We start from the raw sequence: 17,312 nt of genomic DNA on the forward strand, positions 1-17,312 counted from the left end.
TAATTAGGGGTTTTGACTTTTCACCTGCATTCTTAAGACTTCTGTCTGCACATTTGTGTACACCAGGTGAATTCTTGGTCACTGATCTGAGCACATATTTTTTTAGCTGTCAAGATAAGTGCTAATAATTTGATAGGGAAAAAAATGTTCTCTTTAAATCCTATGCTACTTTTTAGTTAGGTATAACACAGGTTGATCATCTCCTGTGTTATTATTTATAAATACCATACATTCATGGAGAAAACGACCCAAATCCTAATAAAGAGAGGTTCGTGTGAGGCATGTTCTTTCACATCAGTTAGGTGAGTGTATGATGTCATAAGAAGGAAGTCAATTTTGCAATGTGGACTGTTATAGTTTTTCCTTCAAAAATAGTGGACTAGCCAAATTAATTATTTGTAAGTTAATTACTTAGTATTATGTAAAAATTAATAAATAATAATACATTTTGTTAATTGCATCCATTTCTACATTTTCTTTTTGTATTAATTAACCAATGAAACACAAGAAAAAACAAATAAAGAAACCAAAGTGAGCAAGATATTTGATTTTAATATATAATAAATGTATAACAGAAGAACAATATAATGATGTTTTAACATTTTTTTTCATGAAACCTTAATAGCTTATGTTTAACAGTTAGCAGATTCAAATTCATTAACGGGGCTAAATCTGAGCCCTGCTTGACAGCCCACTTAAAAACAGGCTGTTTTGCTGTCTGCGGGCTTTAATTAAGATGTGTTCTGCGCTAGCTCCTTTGCCCCCCACCTGCTGTGTCACAGACTGGCGATCAGACACTTTCAGATGGACCAGCCCATGACTTTGACCTTCTGAGCGGTATTGCGTTCCCTGGGGAACCGTTCAACTCATGAGTTCTGATTTCACACTTCCAGGATGCCTCGGCTCTTTTAACAATGACAGGGAGACAAAGGCCTTTAGAGCAGGCCGCATAGGGACTTGTTTAAATTGGAAACTAGAGAGGAGTCAAGGAACAAGGTTATGGGCTACAGAACAGTGCTGTTAATAAAGAGCTCACAGCTCTGGTTCAGTGCAAAGGGGTCTGCTTCAATTCAATTAATTGAGCCATTTATCTGAATCATCTCACACCTCAATTTTCTCACAGAATTCTTGATAAGTATCATCTTTAATATACATAATGTAGATAAATGAAAATGTGAACACGTTTTTTTTTTCTTCATGTAATGAAGGCTTCTGCCCAGGTCCATCTACATGTTATATGTATTTATATCCATGATCACATGTACACTGTGTTTAGGAAAATTGTATAATTAAGGTGCTCGTGGTTGCTGTTCTAAAACCATCAATAATATAATGATCAATATAATTATTTTGATCATCTTTAGAAGTCAAATAATCTTGTACTTTAATTCCAGTCTGAGCTTTGTGTTCCATACATGTCGCATTTATAGTACCAATGGAGATAACAAAGGTTCGCATGTATGGTCCCCTAGGAGGGGCTCATGCCATATAGAAACATGTCGTTCACACCCGTTTGCTTTATCATGTTAAAGCGATATTTCAGATTAGCAAATCAAAATTAATAATTTATAGAAAGTAACTGGCTTCCTTGGAGAGACGCTTTCCCTATCTAAGTTCTAAAAACATGCCCATTCCCTCAAAGGCATTAGCGTGCGCTCTTGGAAGGCTAAGAAAGACTTTATTTTCTTAATCTGCAATGTGTGGGGCTTCCTTGAAGTTTGGATGTTTGCTAATGTGTGTCTTAGTGTGATTGTCTCGATATGTTAGTGTGAGTGTCTGGGTGTGTGTACATTCAAAGCAAAAATGCATATAGTAGAGGTGCATCAAGCCAGGGGATTGTAGCCTTCACACTAACATACTCCAGTAAGTGCAGAAAAAATAAGGGTTACCTTATGCCAATGTTTCCATCTCAGTGAAGTCTTCATCAGAGCAAAAACAAAAATAACAGGCCCCTTAGCCTACACACAAACCCTGAGTTACATCACAGAATCTGCTGACTTGGTATGTTGTTTTGCTATACCTGCAGTAAACATGTTCATATTCATTTCTCTCCTCTCCTTTGTGTGTATGCTGCTGCATTTTTTAAAAACAAACAGATGCAGAGAAATACATTTCTTTGGATTGATGGACATAATGGATTGGAGACCATCCTAGCTAGAGTGGCAGATGTGTGGGAGAGATATTATTAATATTATGCTTCATGTAGCATCTCACATTTTGGAATAATGCTTTCTTAAGAACATTCTTAACAGGACAGCAATGGCAACGTATGGTACGCATGCCACAACGGGCATGCCAAGGCCTCTGTTTTGACATTCGGCCAGGTTCCAGACTGACTAGTTAATTTTTTAAATCAGTCTAAAATAAAGGGAGCGCAAGGTCTATTCATACAGACCTCTTTTTCACTGTTCCCTCGTGAAGCGTGCCGGCTATTGATGCTGAGCAGAAGGATATGATATGATATATAAAGTTGTGCGCACCGTAAGTTGTAACCTCATTTGACCAAGGCCCTCCTCACGTCTTGTTTCAGCATGTCATCTTGTTATGTTATATACTAATTGTTATGTTCTGTCTACCCTTTGTAAAGTGATGCAGGATCTTATGCCACTATATAAAACAATAAATAACAATAATATTAGTGCAACAGTGTATAAGCAGATAGCAGCAGATATAAAAGTATATTGTATAAAAGTGTTTTAGAGGGAGTGTAGGTGTGTTAGTGTGTTCGTGTTAGAGTGAGCACGTATGTTTAAGGGTGTGTGATAAGTAGTAGGAGTCTTAGTGTGAGTGTGTGTATGTGTTTGAGTGTCTACTAGTGTATATGTTACTGAGGTGACAAAGGGTGTGCTCCCCCCCCCAGGCTGCCAACCCTCCCTTGTTCCCAGCTATCTTTTAGTCCCATGAAAGACTTTGATCATGATGCTCAGTGCCACATTCAGAGGGAAGTTAGATATCTATGGGCTGCGGTTTGGGCTCAATTCTTTGTTGGGATATTGCCCAAGGTTTTCAGGAATGTCTATAACACCTGCCTTATCTCAGATATGTACATTTGATGTTCCAATATCTGCTATTACCCGCTGCCTCAGTTTTTTCTTACCAGGTTTCCATTCTTGGTTTCCATTTATGTGTTCTGGGAACATATAACATATTTATTGTTAGGCCACTAATTTGGAATCATGGGATTTGACCAATACTCTCAGCGCTGGCGCCACAGCAAATTTGTTAATGCTGCATAGTGGCCAAATGCCTTCATTTGGGTGCAATCCTCTCTACAACATTAGTTTGCCTGGTGTTACCTTTTCAGGGGTTTACCTTGAAAAAAAGATCCTATGAGGGTATAAGAATGCCTTGTACGGATGAAACACATTCTACGTTTAATTTATACTATTTATCCACAAACAATAAGTTATATACAAATCTAAGTAAAGCCGTTGGGAATCCTGAAAAAGGTGTTTTTCAGATCTGTAATTTCTTTCAAAGGAGCATGACCCATTTCCTAACTTACTTTGACATAGCAGAGATTTTTTAAGCTGACAAAAGAGTACACTAGACATGCTTTGAATTTCTTCATAGTAAAAGTCTTTCACAGTCTTTCTTTTTAGTTATCACTGGCATTATTATGTCTCTTGGCATACCCAGTATATTTCTGTGTCTATGTTAACGAGAGCTCGTTGCCAACGATGCATCGCTGTCTCATTCATTGCTTCGCAGCTTTTCATCTTCTCAGCTACTGTGGGTCAGAGCTGCAACATTTAATCGCTGCACAAATCTGAAGAATCAAATGCTTAAACTCGGAATGGCTGACACTCAGAATGTGAACTCTGGGAGAAAAACACCAGGCAGAATGTTCCAAGGTGAAGTTGGCTACCCTTTCACATTTGCGCAGCTTTGAAGAGGAAAGGCTTGGAGATGCCTGAAAGCTTTGTGGAACTCCAAGCAAAGCATATCACAAATGTACTACATTTTTTCCTGCTTTTTTTGATTCATCTGATTCCATAATACCGCGATCACCTAAGGTTTAGAAAATATACACAGTGCAATTAACATAGTTCTTTAATAATTCGGAATAGTTTTAGTAAAAATGTATCATGTGATTAAGAAAAATATGTGATCTAAAAGAATTAATTCTAAGACATATATTCACTAAAGTGTGCATGAATAATGTGGTATAATTATGCCTTCTCTTGGTTCACTGTGTATTTTAAATATAAATGACTCTACTCACAGTCAATTAGAAGCTTAGACTGTAGCACTAGGTTCTGTAGATGTAAGTTTCACCAGAGATGGAACATACACTATATGGACAAAGGTATAGGGACACATAACTATTACACAACAGGGATTTTTATGACAGTGCATTCTACTATACATAGACATTACTATGTAGTTGGTCTTTATAGCTATAACAGCTTCAACTGATAATTTTGAGTGTTTTTGTGGACATTTTTGCCCATTCGTCCAGTAGAGCATGTGTGAGGTCAGGTACTGATATTGGACGAGAAGGCCTGCCTCGCAATCAGTTTATCCCAAAGATGTTCGATGGGGTTGAGGTCAGGGCTCTGTGTGGGCCAGTCAAGTTCTTCAACACCAAACTCATCCAACCATGCCTTTATGGACCTTAATAGAAGCAATGCAATGCTTCTACACAAACACACAGTCACACGCACTTACATATCCAGACACATAAGTAGACACACGCTAACATACCCAGGCACACTAACAAAGACACATACATATACCCAGACACATACAGATAAACAGACACACGCACACCCAAACACTAACATACCCACACACATACACTAAACATACCTAGACACATACAAGCACACAGACACACATTAACATGCCCAGACACTAACTTGCCCAGACACACACAGCTCACTTAAGATGGAGAAGCCTCAGCCTGTCCTTAATGTACTTGGCACACAGTGTGAGCTACTGCTCTACTGCCGCAAGGTCATGTGACCCCACTGAACCCCACCTCGTCCTTGAAATTAGGGGAATAAAGAGGTAACTCCAGTCTTACCTTTTTATCCATATGACCCGATCATGCTGCCACCTTTCTCGATGGGTAATTGCACTATTGTCCCACTGGATTTACATCATACTCAGCTAAACTAACACTACTTTTAGCAATATGTTTTCATAATCCCTACAAGCATTTACAAGGGGGACAAAAGTGACCACATATCATATGCATTCAGATGTCAAACTGGAGTGTCCCTGTTGCTATATGTTCAACTGCTGCATATACTATTATTATTATGATTATCTTTTATTTATATAGTGCTAAGATTTTATGCAGTGCTTAATACAATACATATATTCAAGGGGTATGACAAACGAGAATTGACAGACAAACCGATACACTAGTTAGAGAGGACCCTGCTCGCAAGCTTACAATCTTCTATAACTGTATACCTAGGACTGGATAAGAATACTCTCCACTGTAAACACAGTATGGCAGCATGGTAAGTGAGACTTAGCAGGTGTGATTTTGTGCAGTATAATTTAAGATAAGCGATGTTAGATAATGAGTTAAAGAAATAAAAGGCAATTTCTCCAGAAAGCAAAAAAAAGGTCATGCAAAATCGAGATAACTATGTTGATCTTAGGTTAGACACAAAGCTTTTGAGAGCTATAATGATAAAGAGCATAAGGGTGCAATTAGCAAGAGAGAAAAGAAACACCCTGGGAAAAGATTAATTAGGATAATTTTTGCACTAAGCATTATAATATAGCTGAAAAGAGAGGAGACCCCTGAACCCTATTTACATGGCCATTTATGCAAAATTTTGAGCAAACGGCTTGTCACACTTAATATTTTTGCACTGATAATCTGATTCAACGCAAGGTAAACATTGGTCTTACATTTAATTACTATTTCAGATCTCTTGGCCAAATGCCTTACATTTTGTCCAAACAAATTAATAGAAGCTGATTAAAAACACAGTAATTCATTCCCAGAATTTTTTATTTATAACACACTGTTTGTAAAATATGTTCTTATCTATATCACAAGTATGAGCGTTAGTGTTGAAAAAAATAAATATCGCATTGGCAAAACATATTTCCTGCATGGAAAATAGGTGGGCAAAGGGGTGAATGCATAAGGGGATAGTAAAGAATGCTACCCAAGCATTTACAAAGGGCACACCCTGTAAATCTCTAATCATATGCATTAAAGTGCATGTGATGGCTGGCGTGTCCATATATTGTTTTATTCAGAGTACTATAGTTACTTATTTGAAACAAAGACTAATGGTGTATATATATATATATATATATATATATATATATATATATATATATGTTAAAAATGAAAACAACTTTATATTGGGGGCTTTGGCATACAATGGGCAGGATGTAAAGGGTACAATATTTAAGACCTCTGAGTTCTCTATATAATATAACACTATGGCTTAGCTGCATGATGCTACAAACACACAGATAACCCTTGTGAGTTGCAGCACCTTTTAATCTATCATTTATAAAATCTACTTCAGAATCTTGTATGAAGATAAGAGTCTGCAGTTGGATTTCTTGAAACCGCTGTCTAGTGTTACAAACCTATCATGCACCCCGTGCCGAAAACCGCAAAGACTCCTTCTCTGCCGATTCAGATCTGCGCATCACAATAACATCCCTTCACGGGACCCGCTGTACTAGGAGAGTTAACACCAGGTTTAATGACTCTGGAAAACAAATGACTTTTCGTAAACAAAATAAATGAGTATGGGCTTAGCGACTACACAGATTTCCAATTTAATATTAGATTTTATTTTATTCGCGGTCACCCCCTGCAGTCACCATCTTATAAAACGGTTTCATTTAACCGGCTTCCCCTTTTACAACAAATCAAAGGGTTCAAAGCTTCGGCAAACAGAGATGTGTAATCGATTGCACATCCCAACGTGCTTCGCAAATTGCATCAGTAACATATTGAACAACTGACAAAATACAATTGCATAGTGTGTTTGATATTATCTTAATGGAGCCAAGTTGCAGATTTCAATAACTCTCATATCCCTTGCGTTGAGTGGAACGACAGCACTCATGCCGCGTAGCTACTAATGTCAAATTGCATGCAGCAGGCTAGCAGTTTTCCTAGGCCATGAGGGCATGATTTACTTCTCTGATTTGGCATTAATGTGTTGGTTCCACAGCAATGCACCCCTACAGATATACAAAGCAATACTGCACTTTACTTTTAAATTACCCATCGAGGAGTCAATAAACCCAGCATGACACGGTTCTTTTGTACCAATCAACAGATGGTAAACTGCACGGAAAGAGAAAAGAAGTAGCTATTATTGTCAAAGCCTACTATTTCAAACAACCCAAAAAAAGATTTAACTATAGACAGGACACTTCCATCTTTACTTTTTAATAATTGATGCTTCGACAAGGTGCTGTTTTGTTGGGGGCGGAAAATTATAGTAGTTTGTTATAACTAAAAAGTTGGTTACTTTGCGCAAAACCATGGGCATTTGTGCTGGAACTACATTTTTTGTGCCCTTTGTACTTAGTTAAGTACACTCATTCTTTTACATGTGTATTAAAACTTGCATTATCTATGCTTCTTTAGATGATGGCATCACACCGGCAGAACCTAAATGAGAAGTGTGATGGAATGTGTTAAAGCTTTCCTCTAATATATCTGCAGTTAATAAAATAAAAGAAAAAGAAAATAATATCTGTGTGCTTTACAGGCAAGGCAGGAATGTTGTGCATTTCATAAAATGCCTGCCTATGTCAAACGAAAGGGTGGATTTGCTGACCATGAGCTTAGAAGAAGCAAATCTCAGGGCATTGCTCAGAGGAAACTTGTGGAGATGTACAAGTAGAACGAAAGATAAGGTTCATCAAATTTGACATCTGCAAAGGAGCACAAGGGTTTTCGTGAACTGTTGACAATTGATCAATGTTGACTTGAGACAGAAAAGTGGAGTGCCCTTCTGAACAACCCCAGCAATTTTCCACAGTGAGAAGAGCTGAAGTGGCCTTTAGACATTTTAGTGAAAACCTAGGGATATTCTACACTCAGCAGGGGCATGAGAGTAAGGACTCTCTCCTGTTTCATGGGTTTGCTGTGTATATGAAAATCTCCAGAGGAGTATACCTTACTGGATCTGAAGTTCTCCACATCTTCTCTCACCACCTGCAGAAATCTTTTATAAGAAAATAAATGTTTTAAATGGTCTTTTGAACACACAAATTCACAGGTTGGCAGCACATCCAGGAGCAAAAGGACATTTGCTAGTACATTACAATTCAGGAACCAAATTGTTAGAGGGATCTAGATCTATGTTTGTTCTATTCTCGTTCGTATTCTTTGTGTACCACTGTTATGGATTGGTCTAAATTATTAATTCTCTCTAAAATTCCAGTCCTGACAACTTTGTCATATTTCTTTTTTTTGTCTTTACAGGTAAAAGTGACCCATTTTGTGTAGTTGAGCTGAACAATGACAGACTGATGACTCACACAGTATACAAGAACCTTAATCCTGAGTGGAACAAAGTATTTACATTGTAAGTCTCTGATGGATAGAAGATGATAATAAAGTATTTATTAAAATGAAAAACCCAACTCATTTCTACAGCAACATCAGGTTTAAATGTTTTGTTAAAGGAACACTCAAGGGAGCCCCCTAAATGAATGTGTTTGAAACTACTTTTAATTAAGTTAAAAAAAAAACTAGTACTGCTGTTTCAGTTTGTCAGTATACAGAATACATCCTAAGCAGTCCTGATTTTCACAAGACAGTCCTGATTTTCAGGCATTATCCCAGGTAGCTGCACTACCTTTACGGGCAGTGAGCAGCATGGGTTTGGTTGGGGAGATCCTCCAATCTCTCCTGACCATCCCAGGTAGCTGTGAAATCGTTGGAGGTCTATGCTGTTCCAGCACCCACTCCAGAATCTGGCCATGACCACCCACCCCAACACGGATGTCCAAATTTAGTCACCTGAAATGTTGGAAGGTATGTTGATCTTTTGGATCAAGAATAGGAAGGTTAGGTAGAAGGGTTGAACTTAATGGACTTAGGTCTTTTTTCAACCTTATGAACTATGTAGCTATGTAACTGTGTTAGCAAAAAAAAAAATCTGTAAGCAATTACAAAATTATATAATCCCTATATATATTTAAAAGATTCTGTACCAACTTGTTACTGTTTTAAAGAGGCAAAATCTGGGAACAAGAGGTTATGCTGTAATACTAGTGGGTATACGGCTTAGAGATAACATCAGCCAGTATTACATGACCAAAAGAGTGTTTAATACATGGAATCTCTCTCTATCAGAAGTGGTAGAGGTGGGTCTGATATTCTAAAACAAAATGTTGGTCTGTGTTCTGTGTTCTGTGTGCTTAGGTTCCAACTTGCTCACTTAAGTCCTTAGTAGAGTTGGCTAAAAAGTGGAAATTCTTTCTTGTTGGAGTTTCCACTTAACCCTTGCTTCCTGCTTGTTTCTGTGATAACTCCTGCAAGAACAGAAAGTGCAGATGGACACCAGTAACTGGCCTGGAAAATTCCAAATGTGCCTTAGCACGTTAAGACTGGCTTTGACACTGTTATTTCAAATAGAACCTTCATCTGGCTGTCACTGAAAGAAGCCTAGTTTTAAAATCAGTGAACCCTTCTGAAAAGTCAGCACTTTGTTGAAGTTAAGGGCAGTTCATATGGATTGCTAGGGCACCTCTAGTCCTTATCATAGCATCAATTCTTTTAGGTATACTTGCAAAAAGTCAATGATTTGTAGGCATATAGGAATATGACGGCGAGCCCAGTAATCCTCCAATTGGGGGAAAGGACGTCACTGAAAGTGCTACCATATTGACCTGAGTTCAAATTAAAAGATTAAAGATAGCAGATTGAAGATAGAAGAGAAAAAAGAAGGGAGAAGATAAAAGACAGAAGATAAAGAGGTGGAAGCAGTCAGGAGAGAAGGTAGGGAAACATTTAGAGAGAATGAGAGAGAGTGAATGAGAATGAGAGTGAGTGAATGTGGGCCCACGTATTTCGGACAAGTAGTTTTACTGCTATAGAAAAAAAAAAATCAGGTAATATTGAGGACGGTAGATGCAGTGGTCGGCCAAGGTGACTTAGGGCAGAAGATGAAAGACACATCATGCTTACTTCCCATCATGGTCGGAAGATGTCCAGCAGTGCTATCAGCCAAGCATTGACAAAAAATAGTGGGAACTGGTACACTCATCTATTGTCTGGAGAAGTCTGATGATAAATGGTTTTCATGGAAGACTTGCAGCAAAAAGCCATGACTCCAACGTGGAAACAAGGCCAAACATCTCAACTATTCATGAAAACACAGAAACTGGGGTGCAGAAAAATGGCAGAAAGTGCTCTGGGCTGATGAGTCAAAATTTTAAATATTTGGCTGTAGCAGAAGGCAGTTTGTTTACTGAAGGGCTGGAGAGAGATGCAAGAATGAGTGTTTGCAAGCAACAGTGAAGCATGGTGGAGGTTCCTTGTGTTTCTGGAAATGGACTTGGGGATTTGGTTGATCCCAAACATACAGCCAAAGTAACTAAGAACGATCTTGACTGTAAAGAAGAACAGTGCTGGAAGAAGAAGAAAGAAAAGTGTTGGAACTGATTGTATGGGCCCCACAAAGCCCTGATCTCAGCGTCATTAAGTCTGTCTGGGATTATATGAAGCAACATCCATAGAAGAACTGGATCAACCTACCTGCCGAGTTCCTTAAAAACTGTGTGCAGGTGTACGTAGAAGAATTGATGCTGTTTTGAAGGCAAAGGGTAGTCACACCAAATACAGATTTACTTTAGATTCATCTTCTGTTTACTCACTTTGCATTTTGTTAAATGATAAATATAAACTTTTAACATGTCTATTTTTGAAAGCATTCTTCCTTTACAACATTAACTCTGTCTACTTTAACCCCTTCAATCCCCTATAGACGTACCGGGACGTCCAAAAAACGCCTATTAAGAAACCCCTATGGACGTCCCGGTACGTCCAGCCCTTCGTGCCGCGTCAGGGACACATCACTGGAGATCACTGGACTCGCTACTGACAGCAGAAGCCGGCCTTGCCGGCTTTCTACTGTCCGATCTCCTGTAACAGCTTCCGGCATGAAAGCCGGTAAGCTGTTACATTGCAAACTGCCCGATCACAGTTTCAAACGCGCGGTTGGGCATTCCCTCCGATGAGACACAGAGACGCTGCGATCTCAGAGTGTGATCGGTGCAGGGGGATCGCGGGGAGGGGAGTGAGAAACCATGTCTCTCACTCCCCCTCCCATCCTGAAACAGAAAAGCTGGAAAAAAAATGTTAATTCATTTAAAAAATAATATTAAAAAAATCATTAAAATAATAATATAAATAATACTAAAAAAAAATTATAATGTGAGCTGTGATGTCATTGTGACATCACTGGCATCACAGGAGGACCTCTAACCATTTCTGTGTAAAAAAATATATAAAAAATTCAAAGAAAATGTGAAAAAATTAAAATAAAAAATTAAAAAAAATATATATAAAAAAAGATAATAAAAAAATTATTAAAAAAACTTTACTTCCCATTGCCCTAGCATAACATCTAGCCAGTATAACCCTCCTGCCCCTGTTCACAAACCCCAAACCCGTTAAGCCATAGTCATAAAAATTATACAAAATTGTACACCTTATAGTATGCTCCCTGGTGCTGGGAAAGTCTGGAAAATCTATATAAATTAGGTATTCCTGAAATCAAGACACCTGAATTGATAAACTTGGAGGGGATTTTCCATCACTTTACCTAATTTTGTGAGGATTCAGAGGGAAAATGTAAAACAAAAATAGGTTTTTTTTCTAATCGTCGCTAGTTTTTACTAAATGTCTCATTCTAAATTTTCAGCTAATCATCTAACTATGGCATCAAAAGAAAGCTCTATCTCTCCTTGAAAAAAACAATATATAGTTTACATGGGTACACTATTCACAGGAAAAGAGAATCATCGCTAAACCGACATACCGCAAAAATGGCAAAATTGCTCCAGGCTTTGAGGTACCAAAAACCCCTGGGATTGAAGGGGTTAATATCCATTCTTCAAAACAAAAAAACAAAAAAATAAATAAAATAAAAGTCTTACTAGCAACAAACTGAATTTATGTTTATTAAATGTCAGCTTCATGTTAGCTTCATAGGAATCGCAAGAAAGTAGCAGATACAAAAGTTTTGGTTGTGAGAGAGTTAAAGCCTTACATACAGATATTATTTTAATGGTTGTATATCAGACTAAAAGGGATAATATAACCATGATCTATTAGAGAACACTAAAGCTGCTACATGCTATTGAAAAGACAGACACTTAGTGGATACTAAGCTCCAATCTATGTTCCAACCTAAATAGTGAAATTAAGTACATTCTCACTTTCAAAAGCCACCTGCGGGTTTAGCTATCTGCCGCTTCTTAAAATGTGTCATTTCTGAAGGGAAAAAAAATCTCCAAAACAATAGATCTAAACTCAGCTTTTTCTTTCCCTCTGAAGAAGCCCTAATAATGAACTTGAAACAAACAAAGAGAAAATCCGTCGCCACTGTTACTTCAGCTGAACTGTGTCACCTACGGCACTGCTTTCAAAAGCATCTTGTCTGGGCATTGAATAGGGGAAATCTTTTAGAAAATAAGACCCATTGTCATCTTTTATGTGCACGCAGGATATAGTCACAAATTAGGTCTGCAGAAACGTATCACTCCAGTGCTTCATCTCGCTAGTACCACATTAAAACACCAGCTATTACAAGGTAGAAAACATTTTATACAACAAAATTAGCGAAAAACAAACAGACATTTGTTTAGTCACCGCAGCAATTATACGAATAATCAGTTCCCCTTTCTATTCTCCTACTTAACGGTCTGAAATCATTTATATATTTTTGTAGCGATAAAGAAAATACAAAAAGAGTAATTTAAAAATGATCTAATAAAAACTGATTTTATTTTCTGCTTTTCTCTAATAGAGACCAAAATTGTGTCCTGTTTGCCTTTAACAATTTTATGTAAGAGCCGTAAAGAACCAAACACACTTTTTCACAGCACGGGGACATTTATTTCAATGATACTAACTGTATAAAAAGGTCTATTGGTGCCTTTGACTTAAGCGTCAAAGAGTAAGATGTCAATTTTTTGGACGATGGTTGAAGAGTTAAAGAGCTCCAAACACAAGACGCAACAACTGAGATGTTAGTTCACAGATACTTATTCATGAGCATGGATAGGACAATTCAATCAGTGATGTATTTACCTTTGGTACTGCCCCAGGCCAGACCCAGGGCAGCCCCCTAGCCGCCATCTTCAGACTTCTTAAAGGTGTAGAGCACCTTTTAATACAGTCTAAAGAGGCTGTGCCCGCTCAGATATCTCACCTTCAACCATCTAATTAAGCAGCAGCACACCTGGGGGCCAGATCACCCAAGGGGCGTCCTGCCCCTAGTTTTGCAGCAGGTTGATTGCCGCCCAAGCTTAGACCTAGTTGGCCTAGGCCAGGCTACGTCACTGATAAGTCAATGGTCAAAATTAACCAAACACGAACATTTTCATTTTAGTTAATAATTTAGTACTTTTTTGTTTGTGGGGAGGACCCCAAAGAGGTTAAACCTTATCATTACTCATACCTTCAACATTTCAGGCGCTCAAACTCGGGACATCTTTGTTGGGGTGGAGCAGAGCTGGAGGCAGGGATCAGTGGGTCTGGAGGCAAGGAGGATTGACTGATTTCCTACCTTACCTGATGAGGAACCTCAGCACTCAGCTTCAGAGTCTTGTGGCCACGTGGCAACAGCATGGACTTCCACTGATTTTACAGCTGCCTCGGGTGGTCATGGGAAATCAGATGATCTTCCCATCTGGCCCATGATCCCCACTGCCCACAAAAGCAGAACACTGTCTGAATATTGGAACTGTCCTTGAGAAAACAGGATGGTTGGGAGATATGTCACTACTGACCATAAAAAAGTTTACCAAGCAGATTAGTAATAATGAGTGGGGATGGAGGACAAAAAGAGCAGCTTTTATTACTGCTCCCTACCTACACAGATATGAAGCTCAGACAGATGTGACAAATCACCCAACAACTGGGCTGTACTGTCACCTGCTAAGATATATGAATTTTCATTCCAGATGCAAAGTGATTTGAAGTGACCTATATTCATTTAGTTATTTGATTTTAAGAGGATGTTTAGTAATAGTCCTCAATGACACTGAAGCAATGTCACTCCTCGAATGCCAGTAACAATTGGCACTTTAGGAAAAACAGCATCTTTGAATGTTACTTGCTTTGATTGATACAGGTGAAGTATAATGCAGAATTTAGCAATAATGTTTTATTAACTGAATTCCACGCACTTTATTTTTTCCTAACATATCCACTTAGCTTTCAAAGGCTGTGTAAACAGAGCTACGTTTCTCTGCTGGTTTATGTATGCTAGTGTAGTGTGTAAAGGGTATGATTTGAAGCACTTAAAGTGGCAGTGAAGTCTCAAGCCTGTTGTTAGGAAATAGAGGGCTTACTCGTCAGATGTGTGAAAGCGATCCTTGTGCCTGCCAATATTTCAGACAGCCGAGACAGGGGAACTACACTTTTAAATGTCTATTAAAACAGTTGACTTTACTTAATGATTCGAGTGGACAGGTTTTAATTCATGCTGTATGTGCTTTGGAAAAGAATAAACCTCACAGGCTTGACTTAGTACAGTCTGTAAAGATTTATAAAATGTTACTTACATAAACCTACATTTTCTACTTGCCAGGGAACCTTAGTATTAAGTTAAACCACATATCAGTGCTTACAACTTACAGTTGACATTTGATGGTATACAAAAGATATAACATTGGGAACTATCCAAAACACTCAAAGCATTATTCACAGTATCTGTTTGCAGGTTTGGTATGCAGCCTATGTTGAGTGAAAGTATTACATCATTTAGGGAACATAAACAAATACGTAGACATAGATTCAAGCAGTAAATGTTGCAGGAGAATGATACATCATACACTATATAACTTTTCGATACATTGCGAAAATGTTTTCCACCCACTGCTGAGTTATGCCGCTGAACATCTATGTAACCATTAAATCCACCAGTTGGGACACATATGCCTCCCCGCTCACTCCTCATGCTGTTCCCTGTGGGATGGGGAATTTATATTAAATGGATAACACACTATCATGGAGGCATAGAGCCCACCTGTGGCCCCCTGTGCCTATTGGGATTGGGGCTCGACTGGCTTACCAGGGTGACTACTGGTTGCACAGGAGTGTGTTTCTATAATGTTGTGCATCAGTGGCCCCAAGCACTTGGAGAATCTATTGCACCCTTCCCTGATTATAATGAGAACTCAATCTAATGGGAACTCCTGGGAAGGGAAGACCTTCAGCTCAATTCTTTAATTATGTATTTTGATAGGCAGCTTATCATGATGAAGAAACTCAACATGGTTGCGCACACATGATGCATTGTTAATATGATATCTTTCATCTCACCTCAACTCATTTACAACTTAAAGTTAAGTGAATAAACCCTATTGACCCATGGGTGAAGGCAGGTTAAGAACTGAAACTGGGAACTGGCCCAGGAATCTATGCTGTCAGCCTTGGTCGTGTTAATTGGAATATGTGTGACAGAAAAATTGGGGCTGATGGACTTCTAGGGTCTTCCCATTGGCTCCATTAGGCAAAAAAAGACTATTACTCATCTGCAAAACTGTTTTCCCATAATAATGTCCTTAAATGAGTTTTGGCCATTAAGTATTCCATTTAGTATGTAATATATAATATTAAGTCTATACATTAAGTAGTATTTGTGTTATATTTCCTAAAGCAAGGTTTGAGATCTATTTGCTGGTCCTTTGTGTGACTGAGCATGCTGGGAGTTGTGGTTAAACAAGAGCCTTGAGTTTGCCAATATGCTGTAATATGCATGACTAATTCACATTCTTTTACTTGTGTATAATGTCCATATGGTCTTATATATATGGTCCATATGCATGAGAATTTACAGTATAATTGCATTGCTAAATACTTTTCTTTCTCTCTTCTACCTCATAATGAAGTAACATCAAAGACATCCATTCGGTCCTGGAAGTGACCGTATACGATGAAGACAGGGATCGGAGCGCAGACTTTCTGGGCAGAGTTGCGATACCTTTGCTGAGTGTAAGTTTCATTTCTTGCCGTGCATCTCAATGCGTTTCTTTTAAGCTGAGGCTGAAGCTATATCTCAATTCCAAGCCTGTCAAGTTTCAGCTGAAATATGCAATAATAAAACCCACACTCAAAAGTAAATAAATATTTTTTATTTATTTTTTTTAGCACCCGCAGTCCATGGCCATGTTGATTCCCGCGATAGTTAATTTTTCCTGACAGGCTTAGTGCTAGTAATGAACAGGTACTTGTCAGAATTGCCACTGCTGTTTTGGGCTCCCTGTCAGTTTCAGCAGCTGGGGGTCAAAGGTTACCGGGGGGGAGTGTATTCATTGGAGACCATGAGACAGACGGCTGTCATGTCTTTCTTCCCACAGATTCAAAATGGTGAACAGAAAGCCTACGTCTTGAAAAACAAGCAGCTGACAGGGCCAACAAAGGGGGTCATCTATCTTGAAATAGATGTGATGTTTAATGCTGTAAGTCTTAACTTTGGCTTTTTTTTTTCTTACAGCTAAAGAGCTCGATTTCTTCAATGCTTTTTGTTTGGGATCTATAAAGTATGTCTGTCATTCCTGATTTTATTTAAAACTCGCTGTAAAGTGGAGAATAGAATTCTGCCACAGCATGGCGCACCCTTCCTGCACATTACTATGCAGCTGTTGTTGAAGCTGATGGCACACATCTTATTAAGTATTCAAGCTTGGATTCTGCTGAATTGCACATTAATGTCCCTTACCCTCTTTGCTTTTGTGAATCTCCAATCAGGGATCCCAATCAGTCAGAGATTACAAAAAAAAATAAGAAAGATGTGAAAATCCTTAATGATTTGCACAATAAACTGTATGTATCTTTCTATGTGCAGGTGAGAGCCAGCTTGGGGACACTTGTTCCAAAAGAGCAAAAGTATATCGAGGAAGATCCCAGACTTTCGAAACAGGTAAAACACCCAATTTTTATGTTATTAGTATGTAGAATGTAGAAATATTTTATAGCCAGTTCATGGCCGAAGAAGGGCTAATTTATGATCTTGAACCAGTGACACAAATATTACTGGACTTCCTTAAAAAGACCAGAGTTATAGTAGACTTTATAGGTAATGATAATTCATCGTGCACATAAAGTCTCCTAATCTTACTGA

General features: G+C 38.4%; 1 protein-coding gene across 2 annotated transcripts in view; it reads left to right on the plus strand.

The window, feature by feature from the left end:
• The window catches only part of MCTP1 (multiple C2 and transmembrane domain containing 1), a 236,695-nt gene that overhangs the window by 127,096 nt on the left and 92,287 nt on the right, over positions 1–17,312 (plus strand). For both annotated transcript variants that reach the window (XM_053474807.1, XM_053474815.1), the window contains exons 12-15: positions 8,435–8,537; positions 16,081–16,183; positions 16,549–16,650; positions 17,037–17,111. In XM_053474807.1, coding sequence (XP_053330782.1) covers positions 8,435–8,537; positions 16,081–16,183; positions 16,549–16,650; positions 17,037–17,111 — 383 coding nt within the window. The remainder of the gene's footprint in view (positions 1–8,434; positions 8,538–16,080; positions 16,184–16,548; positions 16,651–17,036; positions 17,112–17,312) is intronic.

The sequence above is a fragment of the Spea bombifrons genome, chromosome 1, assembly GCF_027358695.1.
Source record: "Spea bombifrons isolate aSpeBom1 chromosome 1, aSpeBom1.2.pri, whole genome shotgun sequence".
NCBI classification, from domain to species: Eukaryota; Metazoa; Chordata; class Amphibia; order Anura; family Pelobatidae; genus Spea; species Spea bombifrons.